This window comes from Chondrus crispus, genomic scaffold (genome assembly GCF_000350225.1).
Source record: "Chondrus crispus Stackhouse genomic scaffold, scaffold_12, whole genome shotgun sequence".
Classification (NCBI taxonomy): domain Eukaryota; phylum Rhodophyta; class Florideophyceae; order Gigartinales; family Gigartinaceae; genus Chondrus; species Chondrus crispus.
The window spans coordinates 132,797-149,410 of NW_005178992.1; the positions used below are offsets into that span (position 1 = coordinate 132,797).

Consider the following 16,614-nt stretch of genomic DNA (forward strand, 5'->3'; position numbering starts at 1 on the left):
TGCCGGAGGGGTCGGTTACCCCTCCGATGATAACTGCGAAGGACGCTATACGCGATACCGCGATGCCGGAGGGGGTGGATACCCCTCCGATGACGAGGACACCGAGTCGGACGGATCGTGCAGAAGCGACCGCAGAGGCCGCAATGCGCGCGACCGACGTCGGTTCCGGCGAGAAGACTCCGATCCGGAGGGCTACAGTAGCCCCGGCGGAGAAGGAGACCGCCATCGCAGGGGCAGAGACCGCCGGTCTGCCCCGAGGCCGGATCCCAAACGGTTGCCGGTGATCAGGCCGCTGAACGACCTGTTCACCAAGGCCGTCGACTACTACACGTATAGGCTGGAAAATCGCAGCGCGCGCTACGATGCGAGTACCGCGCGGCGAGTTAACCGTTATCGGAAGAAGTTGGACGTCCAGCTGAAAACCCACACGTTCGGTGGTCAAGATCCAATCGCGGTGCTAGGGTTTCTCGCGCGCTTCAAGATGGCCTGCGACCGCAATGGGGTCAGCGAAGGCGCGGCCGTATGGTGTTTCCAGTTCTATTTGACTGGGCAGGCTCATGCCTTGCTCCAGTCCAGGCTACACGGGAACACCATGGCGGTCGATGCGGAGCAGCGCGAAATGCTCTAAACCTACGCGGAAGTTGTTAACTTTTTATTACGCACGTACGCGACTGACGAAGTTATTTCCGAAGCGGTCGGTGATGTCACCTCCTTCCGTCAGAGCTCCAATATGACGGAGGAGGTGTACAGTAACCAGTTGCGGGACAAGGCGTTGCGCTGCGGAACCGTATTTTCGGACAGGCGCTTGAAGTCCCTTTTCGTTGAGGGACTTCTGCCAACAACGTGCGCGCAGGTGCGGAATTATCTCGCGAAGCATCCGGGCGTGGAATACCAAGCGGTGGCACGCTACGCGCAAGCGATAGGCGAGACGCACCGCTCGGCTCGAAGACAGACGACCTCGTTCGCGTCGCCTCAAGCACCGTCCGATTCGGTGAGAAGATTCCCGCGCAACGCGCGGACAAGGTCCGTGCTGTCGGTTGAGTCCCTGTCTGAACTCCCCACAGCGCGTTGAACCGAAACGGAGGAGATACTTGCGGTGACGGACCAGTCGGCGACGCCGAGCTCGCTTAGCTCGCCGCCGACTAGCTACCATCCGTCACCGGCCTCGTCCCCGGCGGGCGCACCGATGGCGCCGGCCCAACAAGGTGACGCGCGCGCATATCCGTACGGAAAGCCAGTACAGAACCAGCGGGTCCAGTTCTTCAACCAAGGATTACCTGGACCCCCGCCGTGTCGGTTCTGTCTGTACCTGACCCACCGACAGGAGCAATGTCCTGTGGTGGCGGATAGCGCGCTGTGTTCGAAGCTTTTGCAGGCCCGCGAGGCCAATTATCCAAAACTTCGGATCCGTCAAGGTCTCCGCCCAGGTTCGCCGTTCGAGCGTCAACCGCCGACCGCGTGGCGAAATTCGCGTGCGCAGGCTCCCACGGGCATCAACGTGGTCGAGCCGCGCGAGACCGTCCAATCGGAAGAACCCGCGTTACCGCTGACGGAAGAGGGGCCCGAGGACCTTGGGTTGACGGGCGAAGCCGGGGAGGACGCGTAGAGGCGTCGACGATCCTCCCCGTGCCAAGCCTCAATAAACAAGGCACCCCGTCGACCGCTTCGGTACGCGCGCAATCGCAGAGCCGAACGGACGAAGCGGCAATTTGCTTCTTGAAGAAGCAAAATTATAAGGTCACCGCAACGGTCGGACAACGACGCGCGATGATGCGTGCCATCACGCCGGTTCTAGATTCGGGCGCCGGCCCAAATCTAATCCACCTACGCTGTGTGGCAGAACCGTGGCGCGCTGCCATCCAGTCCGCGCGGAGCCCGCCGCTCATCGACGCTTCGAATAGGTCGATGAAGGCCCTCGGCGAGCTCAAGCTGTACGTCCGGTTTGGTGAGTTCGTCGCGCGCGTACCGTTCTTGGTCGTCACCAACCTTGCGGTGGACTGTATCCTCGGAACCACGTTCCTGGATCGCTACGTGAAGGCGATCCTGCCACTGCAGAGGAAGGTGCTGTTCAATCATGCGCCGTCCGTAGCGCTGACGGGAGTCACACCCTCGAGGCACGACCGCAAGATGGCCTCGAGGGGACCGTCGCAGCAGCTCCCGCAGGAGGAAAATTCGGCCGACGGGAAGCGCGCGCAGTTCCCGACGAACGTACCGTCACGGAAAATTCGCGTGGTCAAGGGGGTCACGATACCCCCGATGACCCAAGCGATGGTACGCGTCGCAACACCGGCTGGGGGGCTTTGCTTCCTGCAAAACCACCCCAAAACGGCGCATAAAAATTTATGCCTGATGGCCCAGGGGGTCGACCTTTTCCCGGGCGAACCGTTTACGGTGCTCGTTAGCAACTTCGGAAACCGCGCAGTCCACGTCCCCAAGCATACCGTTGTCAGTCTCGCGTTGCCATCCCCCACAAACATCCTGACACTTGGCGTGTCGACCCCCGGAGAGGCCGACGCTAAGGAAGAGGGAGGGAACAAAAATAATTCCTCGACCGCTACGGAGGAACAGGCGCGACGCGAACAACCAGTTACGGACGATGGCAGAAGAAAATCCTCCACCGCTACGGAAGGATACGCGCGTCGCAATGGATCCGCTACGGACGAAGGCAGGACGAATTCCTCACCCGCGGGGGAAGGTGCGCGACGAGAAGGACCGGTTACGGACGATGGCAGAATTAAATCCACCACCACTACGGTTGGAGGTGGAGCGACGCAACGTCATCGCGATCGAGCGCGCGCGCGCTAACGAACCAAACGGAACTGCGATCCTTTCTCGGGATGTGCAACGTTTACCGACGGTTTGTGCAAGGATTCGCGAAGATCGGCGCGCCGCTGAATAAGAAGACCGGCAAGAATCAGCCCTATGAGTTCGAGATCTGAACCGATGCGGAATACGCGGCGTTTGAGGAATTAAAGCGGCGCCTCGTTGTAGTGCAATGCGCCTGTCGGGCAGAGACCGCGGTCGGATGGTCCAGCAAAAACAACAACAGCAACAAAAAGAAGAACTGCCGATGGCACAGCGCTACGGAGTGTCCGACTCTCCCTTCTCCGTTTAAACGAGCTTGCGACTCGTAGTAGCTCAGATCCCTGATGGGGGGGGGGCACAGAGAAATAGCCCGGCCCGGGATCGGTGTGGTAGAGACTTGCAAAGAGAACTTCTCGACGAGTTTGGGGTGGGGCGCGTACGTAGATACCCCGGTTCCACTGGGTTGTAAGGACAATGCTTGTTGAGCTTCTTCGACACTTTGTAACGCGACAAGGCCTTCGACGGGGGCGTCGCAACGCAGCCCGACGGGATGAAATGAAAGTAGCAGCGCTACGTCAACTGTGCCGCCCGATGGCTCGAAACACCTACACCGGTTCGGTCGCAACCGAGGCCGATGGCACCAACACAAGATAAGGGGAAAATAGGTAGAACTAGAGATACAAAAGAATAGGGAAATAAAAGAAAGAGAAAAGGGAACCCCGAGCGATAGAGGATGCCGTAGGCTTAGGCAAAACGGAGCGTCTTGGTAGAGACGGACTTCGACCAAGGCGACATTCAACTCCGGCAACTCGGGTTGGTTTATTGACTTGTTCGGTCAAAGGGCTAGGTTATATAGAGCCCCGCCGGGGCGAGTACAGTAGCTCCCGGCTCTACATTCTAGATCTAATTAGTAAATAATTAAATAATTAAAATAATCGTGCGCTTCGTCGCACACGTGTGTCCCCCAACCCCGGACTACAGTATCTAATTTTTTCCTTTTTCACTTCCTTCCTCCCCCCTACCCGAGACGGGTATTGCACTACACTCGTGTCGCCGCCAATCCGCGCGCTGCCCCGCTACGGACGGAAATATACGCTGGACACCGACGCGTGCGGACACCAAGTGGGTTGCGCTCTTCTACAGGAGCAACCCGATGGAGGTACTCGACCGATCGGATATTGGAGCCGCGCGGTGACCTACGCGGAGCGCAATTATACGACTACCGAAAAGGAATGCTTGGCCGTAGTGTGGAGCATCCTCACCCTACGGCCGTACCTGTACGGAAGCGCGTTCAACCTCCGCACGGATCACGAGGCCCTACGCTGGGTCCTCAATTTAGCGGACAGTTCCGGTCGGCTCGCTCGCTGGCTCCTGCGCTTAGCAGAGTACGACTACGAGGTACAGTACGGCCCAGGCGTCAAGCACCAACTCGCGGACGGCGTATCGCGCTTACGTACCGATGGAGGAGACACCGAACCGGTCGATGATGAGGTCCCGTGCTTCGCGGTCCAGTACGATGACGGCAGCAAGGCCCTTCTGGACAATGTGCACTGGGACCCGCCGCAAGACCGTCCGGACGGTTGTCACGCTCTCGCGATAACTCCCGAGGAACGCGACGCTGCGTCCATCTCGGTTGAGGAATTTATACGCGAACAAGCTGAGGACGCCTTCTGTCGCTTCGCCGCGGAAACCGTCGAGACGCCGAACTCGAAGTTCGACATCGACCGTTACGGATTTCTCGTGAGGACGTCCCCGCTGGACGGGACCCTGCAGTGCGTGGTACCGACTCGGTTGCGCCCCCGGGTACTGTACCTGGCACACCATCCGAGGTTGGCAGGTCACCCGGGAGCGACGCGTATGTACCACACCCTTTGCAGGGAGTACTACTGGCCACACATGGCCAGCGACGCGTTTTCGACCGTATGTAATTGCACCTCGTGGGCTGCGACCCGCGGGACGCTTGTCAAGAACCAAAAAGATCTCAAGCTGTTCCCCGCGGCGGGCCCCTTGGAGTTTGTCGCAATGGACCTCCTGGGGCCCCTGCTCAAGACCGCGCACGGAAACGAACACGTGTTGGTAATTACCGACCGGTTCTCCAAGCTAACGCGCAGTATCCCGCTCCGAACCACAACCGCTTCGGTCGTCGCAAATGCGTTTTTGGACAACTGGGTCTACGTTTACGGAGCGCCGCGCTAAGTACTAACTGACAATGGCCCTCAGTTCGCTGCGAAATTCTTCGACGCGGTATGCGCCCTCCTGGGGGTGCGGCATTATCTCACGACGGCCTACCACCCCCAGTCGAATGGGCAGACCGAACGGTTCAATCGCACGCTGGTGCAACGCCTCCGGCACTACGTGGAGGAGCACCAGCGCGACTGGGACGACTACGTGCAGCCGCTGACCTTCGCGTACAATACGCAGGTCCACCGGTCGACGGAGACGACTCCGTTCGATCTGGTGTTAACGCACCCACCGTCCGGTTTAATCCTCCCGGTACTGCGCCGCAGGACGCGGGGACCCATCGAGAGGACCCGCGGACCGCGGTGCAGTACAAGCGTGCTTTGCTGCGCAAGCCTCGCGACGCTCTCGACAGCGCTCGGACGAAATTAACCGCATCGCAAAAGCGGTACAAGGACGATTTTGACAAGAAGGTCCGCTTCCGTCCGGTCATTGTGGCGGGCGATTTTGTCTACGTCGATCGCCCGCCCCGCCCGTTGACAAGCATCGAGCGCCGCACGCGCGCGCAAGGTACGGCCGCAACGGACGAGCTCTCTGTCAAACTAATACCGAAGACAGAGGGTCCGTTTCGCGTGCGCTCCGCTACGGACACCACGGTCTTCATCGAGCAGGACGGCGTGGAAAATCGCGTGAGCATCGACCGCGTTACGAAGATGCCGCGCGGGCCGGGGGATACCGTCACCCCAGCCACATCGACCGAATCGGACGCACAAGCCGCAACGCCAAGAGCGGAGTACGTCCTTGCTCGCATTGTCGGACACCGTACTACGCGCGGCGGGATCGACTACAAGGTCCGGTGGTATGGATATACCGCTTCGGACGACACCTACGAGCCCGCCGATGGGCTTTCGCAGCCGTTTATCGACCGGTATTGGCGCTCGCGCCAACAAGGATCAAGCGTGCATGCGTAGCGCAAGTTTCGGCCGCTCTCGGTCGCACCGCTCGGACGCTCGCTCGCGCAAAAGCCTCTGGGGAAAACAAGCCGCGCACGTGCTATGCAGCCCCGGCAGCCAGCCGCGTGCGACTGCGCACCGTGAGGCAGCTCGTACCGGATGGATCCCGCCCAAATGGACGCAGATTCTTCCAAAATTGGCCAACCCTCCGGGAGGGTGGTCCGCAATTGGAATTTCTCCAAAGCGTCCACGCGGATAGCTACCAGCCACGCCTGGCCGCACCGTTCGGATGATCGAGCTCGCACGCCCCTATGGAAATGAAGAACTGTACCGGGAACCGGTACTTTGTATTGAGATGTATCGCGTTCGCCGGCTTCTTAATTTAGTCGCGATTTGGGCTACGTTTTTCCCTCCCACGCTGCGGCAAAAATTCGTAGCCCGTTTCTGACAACGGAATCGCACTCCTGGAAGCATCTGGCGTCCGGTAGTATCGCCTCGGGAAAACCGCATTCGGACATATTTGGAAACCAAAACGGTTTCCTTCCGTTTCTTGCGGTTTCTTTCAGTTTCCAAATGACGCTTTGGGAGACAGGTCGCAGAAAAGGGACATGCCGATCGGTTGATGCGCGCGACTGGCTGCGAGCGCACGAGGGAAGTTCTGGCGCACGTATCCGTGCCCTTTTGTGGCCGACTTCGGCCGCAAAGGACGGAAAAAAGGGCGGATTTATGAAAATTGGCCAGCCCTTCGGGGCAGGAGTGCGAAGACGGGGATTTTCATCCCAAACCGACCGTACGGAACTTGCGCGCGCTGTTGTCCAAGCGCGCTGGTGTGCTGGGGCGGTGAAGAACCGCCCGGGCGACAGTGTTGGCCCCCGTCCAGCCCGGCGGGGGGCGGCGGCGAGAACTTTGGGTCGCGCACTGTACGCCGTGGGCACGTGCACCGCATCGGACGAATTAATCCGCGCAAACGCGGGCTCGGCTAACTCGGTGGCCCGCGGAGCCTCGCCGCGTTAGCCTCGCCACGGGTGTACCGCATGGGCCGATCGGCTCGACGCCGGAGCCCGACCAGGGCTCGACGGCGGACCGTATGGGCGCGCGGCGCTGACTTCGTCGTGACTGTCCGTTCTCGGTCTCCGGAGGAGGTACTGTACGGAAAAGTCGTCGCGGGTGGAGGAGTTGGGAATTTCGTGGGAGTGTTAGGAGGGAGTCAAGGGTTGCGGAGCGTCTCGCAGGAGGGAAATTGGACGACGCGCTTACCGATTCGGACAGAACAGCTGGCGTATCGACCGCCAGCTCGGAGTCGAGGCGGGAGAAAAGCCCGCCCGCACGCACGCGCTTCGGTCTTCGCATCGCGCGCGGAGGAAAAGAGAGAGACCGCAAAGGAGCCGTGTGGTCGGAGAAGTGGTCGCTTCGGGGACGTAGCGAAAGCTAAGGAAGGGGGTCTGTAGTATAACGATCTTCGCGCACGCGGGGAGGTTATTAACCGTGCGGCCGTGCACGCTGCACACGTGGGCGGGTGTGCCCACGTGGAGGGAGCGCGCGCGTTGACCAACCGGCCGTGGCGTGGCGCACGTGTACAGCGCATACGTGTCGTCCGTGCGGTAGTCTACGCGTGTTACGTGTGCGCGTTAGCACACGTGTCGTCCGTGCGGTAGTCTGTAAGCAACACGCGTGTACAGTAGTGCACACGTGTAGTAGCAGCGTTCGTGCGGTAGTAGTAAGTATGGCGCTAGCTTTTTAATTGTGTACAGTACCCGGCACGCACTAGGCGGCAGGTACTGTACTACTGTACTGGGACAGGTGTCCGAGGCGTCCCTCTGAGAGGTTAAGACCTGACACCCGTCCCTACCGGTAAACTGGGGCAAGCTCGCCCCCGTCCCTTTCGCGCCTATATACGTCCGTTTCGGTTGTCTATCGCGCGCGCTGGCTTCTAACCCGTTACCGATCGCTCCCGTTCACGCACCACGGGGCGACTGCGCGTAACCGGCCAGTGAGCCACACCCTTTTGGCGAGCTCGTCCGATCGGTTCAATTAGCGTGTCGCGTCCACGCCGCGTGCTCCCTCGCTATAGCCTCCGCCTCTCACCCAACCTAGAGCGGAGAGGAGTTATCTCACATCAGGTATTGGTGAACGAAATCTTTCACATCCTTCGGCGTTAGAGCCATCAGCTGTATGCGTAATGTGGATGTTTGCGGATTTTGTGATAGTCTTTCTATCATGAACTCGACTGTGGTTCTTGGATCTCCAATCTGGGGGTATTGCGCCGCGATCATTCGTGCGGGAGCTGCTCGTGCTTAGTTACATAGTCTTCAATTGTTTCTTCTGGGAGAAATATGGTTTGTTCAACCAGCTGTTTGACGTATTTGTGATCCTGTGTGTGTGTTGTGTCGAGGTGAGTTTTTATTTGCGTGATCAAGTCATATGGCGTGGGGTTTGCTGTCGGGTTGAGTATGAGGTTGGCTAGGCTGCTAGGTACCGAGGCCAAGATTTTGGCTCGCAGGATGTGTTTGGCCTTGTGAAACTGTTTAGCCTCTTGTTGTAGAGAGGGCGCGGTTGGGTTTCTGTTCAAGTGATCTTCGGCTTCGCGAGCGTAGGCCAGTGATTCGAGAGCCAGTAGTCACGGGGTATAGTTGGCGGTGTCGAGGGGCGGAAGGTCGATCCTGGCGTTCATGATGCTTGGCTGTGTTTGTGTGCTTGTACTGTGAGCGTCTCCGTGTTCGTTATCGTTTTCCAATGGGTAGCGCGGGTTGCGGCGTCTGGGGCGTTAGGCGTCTCGGTGCCGTCTGCTGAGCCTTGTCCGTTTTGGTGGACGGGTAGTGGCAGTGGTTGCGTCAATTTCCCATAACCTGATGGAACTACAGGGGTCCGATACCCTCTTTACACTGCGCGCTGTGCGTCGTCGTCTTATGTGCTATTCTCTACTGTCCTGGACAGGCTGTCTGTGCGGTCTGTCACTCCCAGCACCGGAATTTGCATACCAGAGAGTGTGAAGGGCGAGATTCGTTAACAGTTCCACATCTTGCTATGGCCTTTGTTTTCTCGCCGCCCATGTCAAAAGCGTTGCGAACGAGTAGTTTTAGTGTGCTCCCTACGCAGAGAAAGGAATACCACAATGCTATTGCGAAGAAAAAATATAGACCGGTGAGATGTGAGTTGGGGGAGAATCGCGCATCCGAGACCTCTTCTCTTTTGAGTGAGTCCTCTAGGAAGGAGCCAGGTGATGAGGCAACGACAAGTCTTGATCTGGCAATAGAGGACGGGGTTTCCATCGCTGATGCCAACGAAGATGCATCGGATTCCGAGGAGCCGGCACCAGGCATCATCCAAAAAACCACAGACCTCGATGGGAGAGTCCTCTTCGGGGAGTTTTTGTCAACCTTTCTCTTCGTGTATCTCAGCGTTAATGCCGCATCTTCGGGCTCTGCTGTAGCAAATTCCCTGAACAATGGGGCAATTATTGCGGCTGTCGCTGCTTCTTTCATGCCGGTAAGCGGTGCTCATTTGAATCCTGCCGTGACATTATCTCTAGCTATCACGAAGAGAGTATCCCTGAGAAGGGGAGTCGCATTTATCCCAATTCAACTATTAGCCTCAGCAGCGGCGTGTTACCTGGCCGCGATGCTTGGTACCCCCATGTCTTTTAGTGGGATTGCAGCCTCAGCCACTACGACAGACCTTGTCAGAGCTTTCTTTGCCGAATTAATGCCTATGTTTATTATTGTCATTATTCTTTATCAGACTGCCGTTGCGACTGAGCGTGAGGGAGGGGTCGGCAACAAGTTGGCTGCTTTGTATATTGGACTGGCCGTGCTTGCATGCGCCGGCACATTTAGCGGTGTCTTCAACCCTGCCAGGGCATTTGGTCCAGCTCTTGTCACTTGGAATTTCGCAAACCACTGGATTTACTGGATTGGTCCATTCGTTGGTGCTTGTGCCGCGGCTCTGGTGCGTTTTCATTGCGAGCACAACATTATTGTGGCAGTCTTTGCAGAGCGCCAGAGCGAAGCCTCTAACTTTTCCTTTGTTTCCCATATGTTTTCATGATTTCCGTTACGGGTCTTGCACGTGCAGATAAGTGAACACCTTTTCCTCGCACCTGCAAGCAATAGGTCACCTCAAGGTTGGCTGGCCGAATTACAGAGGCAGTCGTCGAGCCTGGCCAGCAAGATTAAGAATCTAGGCGTGGCGGGGCTATTCGCGTATGGAGTGATGAACACAATTTACTACGGTGCCGCATTCTCCGTCATGATGTGTAAAGTATGATCATGCTCCTTTATGGTCATGTGAACGGGAAATGGGTTCCTCTACAGTACAATAGACCATTCCCATGAGGACCTACTCGTTCTCGGAAACTAAACCGCAATCTCTACGCACAACACAATTTTTTAGGTCGGTTGGTCAAGTGGAGCTGGAGGCCTTGCTCAAGCTTGGTTAGTGACATGGTCCTTATCCCAGGTGACAAAGCCTTTACGACTCGGCCTGAGCATTGCATTTGCCCCGGTCATTGATCGTTTCCTGACTAGAAGGAAGAATCGCAAGAAAGAATCTTGACCGAAAGGCATGTCTCGACGATCAAGATCCTTACTTCAGTTTTGTACGGGTAATGTGAGAAGAAATTTGCGTTCGCAATGGAAGTCTAGAGATGACAGTACTGTGGCTTGCTAATACTCCAGACGCAGTCTGATGACTTCAAAAGTTATGCGGTAGGTCCGGTCTGACCCGAGCTAGACGTTTACGAAAGATTAATTTTGGTAGTTTGAACGAGCCTTTGGCTATGCTTTTGATGGTAGGCAACGAAGTTCGCAAAGAAAATGACAACCTACCCCGATACCCCAGTTCCCTTGTCCCAGTCTTCTTGACAAACTCACCTGTCAGAATGATTCTATATCACGTCCAGCATTGTTAATACCCTCGTCCTACTGCTGCGAGAGGAATGTCACCCATTGGGAATGGTACTAGATAGAACGGGGGCAATGCTAACCAATTCTGAAAAACATGGAAGTGCGACCGCAGTCTCAGTGAGAATGCTCTTCACCTGCCCAAGTGTACCTGCTCAAGTGTGCGAATAAGCATGCTAATGTTAGATTCTCCTGAAAAGGTCTGATAGTCTTCTTTGAATGCGCGAAACTCACGACTTAAGGTAGTTTTCTGATTGTCTGCCTCGTTCCCAATGTTTCTTCTTGATTGCCTGCTTTCCCATACTATGTTTTTATGAATCGTGGAACATATGCATCTTCTCCTGCAGCGATATGCAGATGCGACCGCACTACTGAGGCAAAGACGAACCAGAGCCCATTTGCCTAAAAGACTGAGAGGCACTCTGCTCATGGAGGTATCAGCAGCTATCGAAGAGGACACAGTAAGGGCAACATGCCTGATGCTTTGAAGCCGAAAAGGAAGAGGGATTCTAAGTGGGGCAAGAACACGCAGAGGCTGGAGAGCGGCGGGGAGAAGATGAGCACCGAAAAGATGACATCTAGAGGGAAAGGCACTTTCCTAGCAAGGCGTGCTCAGTATGAGCTACGAATTCGCTCGGGAAGGTACATCAAGAATGATGCATCATACTTTCGCGCCGAAGAATAAGCACTGCAGAACTTCAACTCACGACTGCAACAACACCTCGACATCACTTACAAGCATACTACTGTAGTAGCGATCAGCACAGAACCGCACAAACGGTAATACTGCAATAACCACAACTGCATGTACGTTTTAGTATGGCACAACCGCCTCTTCATTTGATTATCAGAAGTTATCTTCGAGTTACCAATTTACATTTTCCCATTCGCCGGCTTCCTGCTCTACACTTACATCTAAATCTTGAATGAAGCTTGCTCTAAGGGGCGTATCTTCAAAGATGGAGCGAATGAAATGTTCAACTTCGTCCCTGGTGATAAGACCTTCGTACTTGCCAACGCGAAACGCAGTTGTGATATCTTCCATTCGAGCATTAAGAATTTCTCTTATAAGCTGTAGCCGCTTCTGCGCCCTTCTCATCTGAATGATAACGTCTGGTGGCGGGGCTCCAGCTCTAACGACATTCATGCCTTTGACAAGGTCCATCAGGCTTTCCACGTTGGCGTCTGCATCGCATAAAATACTCACGATTTGATCGCATCCGTCAGCACTAATCTCCGGCAACGCCACTACTTCGCTGCATAGGGAGATCAAATACTTCTGTAGTAGTCTGCCTGCCGCTACTTCAGCAATCTCTGTTGGTACGATATCGGAAAACACAGACACAACTTCACGCATAGCGTTGAATGCTGCAGAAAGGGCCGAACTACGCTGAATTTGAGTTAGAGTCCCGTAAGCTCCCAACGCAGAATTTCGACAAGCAGCTCGGAGGTTTTCCATCAGTCGCTGTTCTGCGGTTCGTCGGACTATTGTCATGGCCTTCAAAGCTGCCTCTTCAAGACACGCAATCTCTACCTGCAGATCGGTCGTCAATCCTAGATGGTGGCCAGATATGCGGGCTGAATGGGCAAACATCATGCAATCGTTATAGTACAACGCCTTCAATCTCAAACTCGCGCGAAGATCGTCTGCATGCTGCACGGGAACGTCCTCCCTGTATGACCTGAAGCACTCCACGGCAGCAGCATTCATGGCATTTCCAATGCCAGTGGAACCACTTTGCAAGGCGCTTGTGGCGTCCTTCCTTGTTGAAAGGAAAATATCATGCACATGAATTGCCGTGCGTGTCACCAAGCAAGGGGCAAAGTACTCCGGTGGACGATTTGTTCGAGGTATATACTTGTCCGCAGCAATAGGGCATTCTACCATATTGTTATCATTATGCCTTGCGTTTGAAAAGAGTGCAATTGCTCGTCGAGCAGCAAGTACAGCTTGGGCACGGCATTCTGCTCCAACTGTTGATTCCAATTCATCCAGTTCCACGCCGAACGTAAATGAAGATGCACCCCGGGCACGGAGGGCCATTTGCAGAGTCTTTGCGGAGGCGCTGACCGCGATAACGCGAGAACGAAGAGCAGAGCGGGAAGCATCCGCGGTTCCGTGCTGTTCACGCTTACTCGTCAAGACCACTGATGGTGGAAGTACATGCTCAGCAAACCATGTGCGCATCGCGTTGGCGAGGTCCCTCGAGTAATCAACTCCGACAACGTGATCTGTCAGAACGTCATATATTTTCAAAGCGCGAGCAACAGAATTGGAAATATCGAGGTGTTCGCTCATCGCATCGATTTCTGAATCCGGAATGGGTTCAATGTCATCGAGGTCAAACTCCAGCAATTCTGCAGAAGTATCATGCCCATCTGTCCATTCCAGCGTACAACCCGAGTCTGTCTCGATTTGGAAGAATACAGTGGCCGTCGCTATTCGATTTGCCACATGGTTGCGCATCAACTCTGATACAATTGCCTTGATAGCGTCCTGTATTAGGCCACATTTTGCCAATGACGCTGATGCTCGCCCAACTTGATTACGATGAGATGTACCGGCCATTATCGACTTGCCTGTGGCGATGATGGTTTGAGATCGGATCTCAAATGTATCCATAAAACGAGACTTCATGACGGCAGTAACATCGTCCGCTCGTTCTTCCAAATCGTGTATAGTTCGAACGAGTTGATGAAGGCCGGATTCTGCCGCAGTAGCGATTGCTGCTTCGATAGCGGAATGAGTCTCATGGAGCTGCTCAAAACCGCGCGTCGCAATATCATCGGATGCTTCAATTGCTTTCGCCACCTCAACATAAGGAAGAATCAAGATCGAAAGCTCTTTTAAAGCCTCCTTCTTGGAAGCATCAAGCTTTGCACGCCGCGCAAGCTGTCGCGAACTCTCTGTTATATCGTCGAGCGACTCACCGAGCATTTCCAACTCTGTGTTGAGCGATTCGGCGTTGGTCATCAGAAGTTTGTGTCTTTCGCGGGTACTGTTGAGAAAATCTGGTGCGGTCGAAATGGCCTTGGTTGCCGTTGCCTCCGCGGCTTTCAATCGAGCCGTACATCGCTCTTCTAGTTGACGGGCTAGCTCGCCGCCACGCAAAGCTTCGTCCAAAATCTTTGTCGCGACCATCCTAGCGTCAATGTGAACCCCTTACTGCTAGAGCAAACAGCGCATATGACAGCCTTGCGACAAAGTGCCTTTCGCGGATTGACGATGACATAGAACGCCGATTGCACGACGCAAACAGGCGAATGATGGCTACGCTAGCCGATGAGGATCCCCAAGGCCCAGGCTAGAGCTAAGTCGACAAGCTCTGCATTCGGTGGTCCCAAGGGAAAAGTACACTGCACAGCTTTTCGCCAGTGGCATTATTTGAAAATCCGATCATGCCTTTTTAGTACAGGGGCCCTGCGCGTTAACGCCGCCCTGTGTGGAACCAAAAAAACTGGCACTATTCCGAAACGGCATTAGTCTGTGACTGCGTCGCATAGAGCTGCATAGTATGCAGTGCATACACGGTTGGCAGTTGTCACACGTAGCGCCATTCGTGCTCCGGTCTCTGGGTGGCACTAACAAAAGCGGCACTAATGCGCGTCCTTTTCGTACTGCGTCCACTGTAGAGGACTGTAAGATTCCATCCAGACAAAGCAGTACAGTACCCTTGGGGTACTGTGTACAAGGCATTGACGTTAGAGCACAAAAGGAAGTCTTGTGCCAACGGCATCCTCCGTCCCTGAGGCAAAGGTGGGCCATCGGTCTGACAACAGCAAGGTCAACAGATTGATATTTGGCTGGAATCACACACTCCACACTCGTGCCGAAATGAATGACGCTGTCAACAGCAAGTGCTGTTGATGCGCTGCTGTATTGTTGCTGCATGGTGTGCTGTGGAGCTCATGCTGTGCCGAGCTGCGCCAGTTACACAGTACTTCACGAGATTGTATGCACTACGGATCTCCTCAGGCTTTCGCGGTGTAGAAAAAGCTTTGAGGGAGAACAGCCTTCGGTACTTTCAACGCCGGTCCAAGTTGGAGCAGGGCATTCTCGCACACCTGCGCTCTCTATCTACTCTTCGTCTGCGGCACTACCAGGATGAACAATCCGAAACTATACATCGCACGTCATGGAGAACGCCTCGATTTTGTGGACCCCAAGTGGTACGAGAGCGCAGAGAAGCCACATGACCCTCCTCTCACTCATACGGGAAAAGAACAAGCCAAAGAACTGGGGATAAAACTGTCAGAGTGCAACATTACCCATATCTTTACCTCGCCCTTCTCCCGCTGCGTGAACACAGCAAGCAATGCTGCTGCTTCAATATCACCACATACGCGCATTTACATCGAGCCAGGTATGTGCGAGTGGCTCAGTGCGGATTGGTATCAGGAGAGTGAACGCGGACCTGTTTGGAGAAGTGTGCAAAGCCTTGCTGCAGAGTTTTCAAACATTGATGCAGACTACGAGCCCGTATATCCAATGTCACACAATTTTGACGGCTTTCCTGAATCTACGAAAGAATTAGCCAGCAGATGCACGAAGACTTATCGCTCATTACTCGAACGCTTTCAGACCACTGGGAATATTCTTTTGGTTGGACACGGCTCTAGCGTTTATTCGTTGATTGAAGTTCTCGTTCCCGGTGCTCCTCGCAAGTCAGTCCCCTGTAAGTATATTGAGCGCTTTACGGATATCCTTCTGTGTCCTCTTGCTGTGCATTAACCCTAACCGCAGACTGTCTTTACTCTTTTCCCTGGCGACGAAACGATGGTCGAAATGAATTGCTGCAGATTGCTGTCTGACGGAGTGTATCCCGACTGAGGAGAAATTTAAATACTCTCTTGGCATGCATTGTGATGTCAGCTTCCAGACAGGCTCACAGGACATAAGCAAGACGAGATACATTTGAGACTTGAAAGAGATTCCTTGTCCTTTTTCCGCAGAAGATGATGTTTGAAAGAGTCTCATGCTTGGGTGTGCGAAGGAGTACAAACAACGACCGGGTAAAGGAAAACGGAGTCATCCGCTTGCACCAGAGACGATATTTCTGGCCCGTCGAGCTATTACCAACCCTAAAGAAGTGCCCACAAGGCAATGAATGACAGGATAACATCTATACAATTTGTTTTATACACACAGCTCAGCAGTTTGACTGTTGAGTTTGAAATACATTGGAGCTTAGATGTGAAGAAAACAGTGCAAAAAGTTGGTAATGATGTTTGAATGGATTTGCAAATGCCGCAGATAGGATGGCACAAAGTACTTTGCTTTAGCCCTCAGGCACCTCTTAATGGATTGCAGTCTCGTGACATTTGCTTTTCGTTTGTGCCCTCCTTCCCTTGTGAATATACGTAGATATTTGTCACAACTTCATGAATACACATGCCTACTGATCTTTTTTTACAAATCGTACCTCCACTGCCCCATAAAGGAAGCCCACGCGTGTCGAAAGCATGAGTTCGTCTTCTGCATAAACTGTGGATAATGACGCCAGAGTACGCAGCGCGAGTTGTAGCATAGTGAAGTTAGCAGTGTGTGCCTCTGTATATCGCCGAACCCCTTCTCTCACTGGACTGACGCAGCTCCTTTTATTCTGGTAAATCGTTACACCCATACCCATACTAGAAAAGCGCACATGGCCACCGTTTGAAGTATCCTAACCGTTGCGATTCTTTCCCAGAACTGCAGAGATACGATGGTACACTTTCGTCGGAGATGGATGAGGTGAACAGCATACCGCAGTCCAAACTTGTCGAAGCATGACCCTGCC

General features: G+C 54.4%; 4 protein-coding genes; 2 read left to right on the top strand and 2 right to left on the bottom strand.

Annotated features, from left to right (window-relative positions):
* The first annotated feature begins 2,837 nt into the window (after positions 1 to 2,837).
* Positions 2,838 to 5,415, top strand: CHC_T00001936001 (hypothetical protein). The gene is made up of 5 exons (XM_005713092.1): positions 2,838 to 2,926; positions 3,227 to 3,267; positions 3,833 to 4,350; positions 4,414 to 4,725; positions 5,026 to 5,415. The coding sequence occupies exons 1-5, from the start codon at positions 2,838 to 2,840 to the stop codon at positions 5,413 to 5,415; spliced, it is 1,350 nt and encodes a 449-aa protein (XP_005713149.1).
* A 3,472-nt stretch (positions 5,416 to 8,887) lies between these two features.
* Positions 8,888 to 9,418, bottom strand: CHC_T00001937001 (hypothetical protein). The gene has a single exon (XM_005713093.1). It carries the CDS (start codon positions 9,416 to 9,418, stop codon positions 8,888 to 8,890), a length of 531 nt encoding a protein of 176 aa, XP_005713150.1.
* Positions 9,419 to 11,562: 2,144 nt separating this feature from the next.
* Positions 11,563 to 13,976, bottom strand: CHC_T00001938001 (hypothetical protein). XM_005713094.1 is given in 2 exon segments: positions 11,563 to 11,699; positions 11,700 to 13,976. 1 exon segment carries the CDS (start codon positions 13,974 to 13,976, stop codon positions 11,700 to 11,702), a length of 2,277 nt encoding a protein of 758 aa, XP_005713151.1. The 3' UTR covers positions 11,563 to 11,699.
* An 844-nt stretch (positions 13,977 to 14,820) lies between these two features.
* Positions 14,821 to 16,292, top strand: CHC_T00001939001 (hypothetical protein). XM_005713095.1 is given in 4 exon segments: positions 14,821 to 14,939; positions 14,940 to 15,510; positions 15,635 to 15,753; positions 15,754 to 16,292. The coding sequence occupies 2 exon segments, from the start codon at positions 14,940 to 14,942 to the stop codon at positions 15,751 to 15,753; spliced, it is 690 nt and encodes a 229-aa protein (XP_005713152.1). The 5' UTR covers positions 14,821 to 14,939; the 3' UTR covers positions 15,754 to 16,292.
* The last annotated feature ends 322 nt before the right edge of the window (positions 16,293 to 16,614 follow it).

Excerpts from the sequence above, each read along its gene's own strand:
- CHC_T00001939001 (XM_005713095.1), top strand. The coding sequence starts at position 14,940 with ATGAACAATCCGAAACTATACATCGCACGTCATGGAGAACGCCTCGAT. Across the intron at positions 15,511-15,634 it reads TCCTCGCAAGTCAGTCCCCT|ATTGCTGTCTGACGGAGTGT; the intron begins GTAAGTATATTG and ends GAATTGCTGCAG.
- CHC_T00001936001 (XM_005713092.1), top strand. The coding sequence starts at position 2,838 with ATGTGCAACGTTTACCGACGGTTTGTGCAAGGATTCGCGAAGATCGGC. Across the intron at positions 4,351-4,413 it reads GCAAGGCCCTTCTGGACAAT|GAACGCGACGCTGCGTCCAT; the intron begins GTGCACTGGGAC and ends ATAACTCCCGAG. Across the intron at positions 4,726-5,025 it reads CCAGCGACGCGTTTTCGACC|TTCGCTGCGAAATTCTTCGA; the intron begins GTATGTAATTGC and ends AATGGCCCTCAG.
- CHC_T00001938001 (XM_005713094.1), bottom strand. The coding sequence starts at position 13,976 with ATGGTCGCGACAAAGATTTTGGACGAAGCTTTGCGTGGCGGCGAGCTA.
- CHC_T00001937001 (XM_005713093.1), bottom strand. The coding sequence starts at position 9,418 with ATGAAAGAAGCAGCGACAGCCGCAATAATTGCCCCATTGTTCAGGGAA.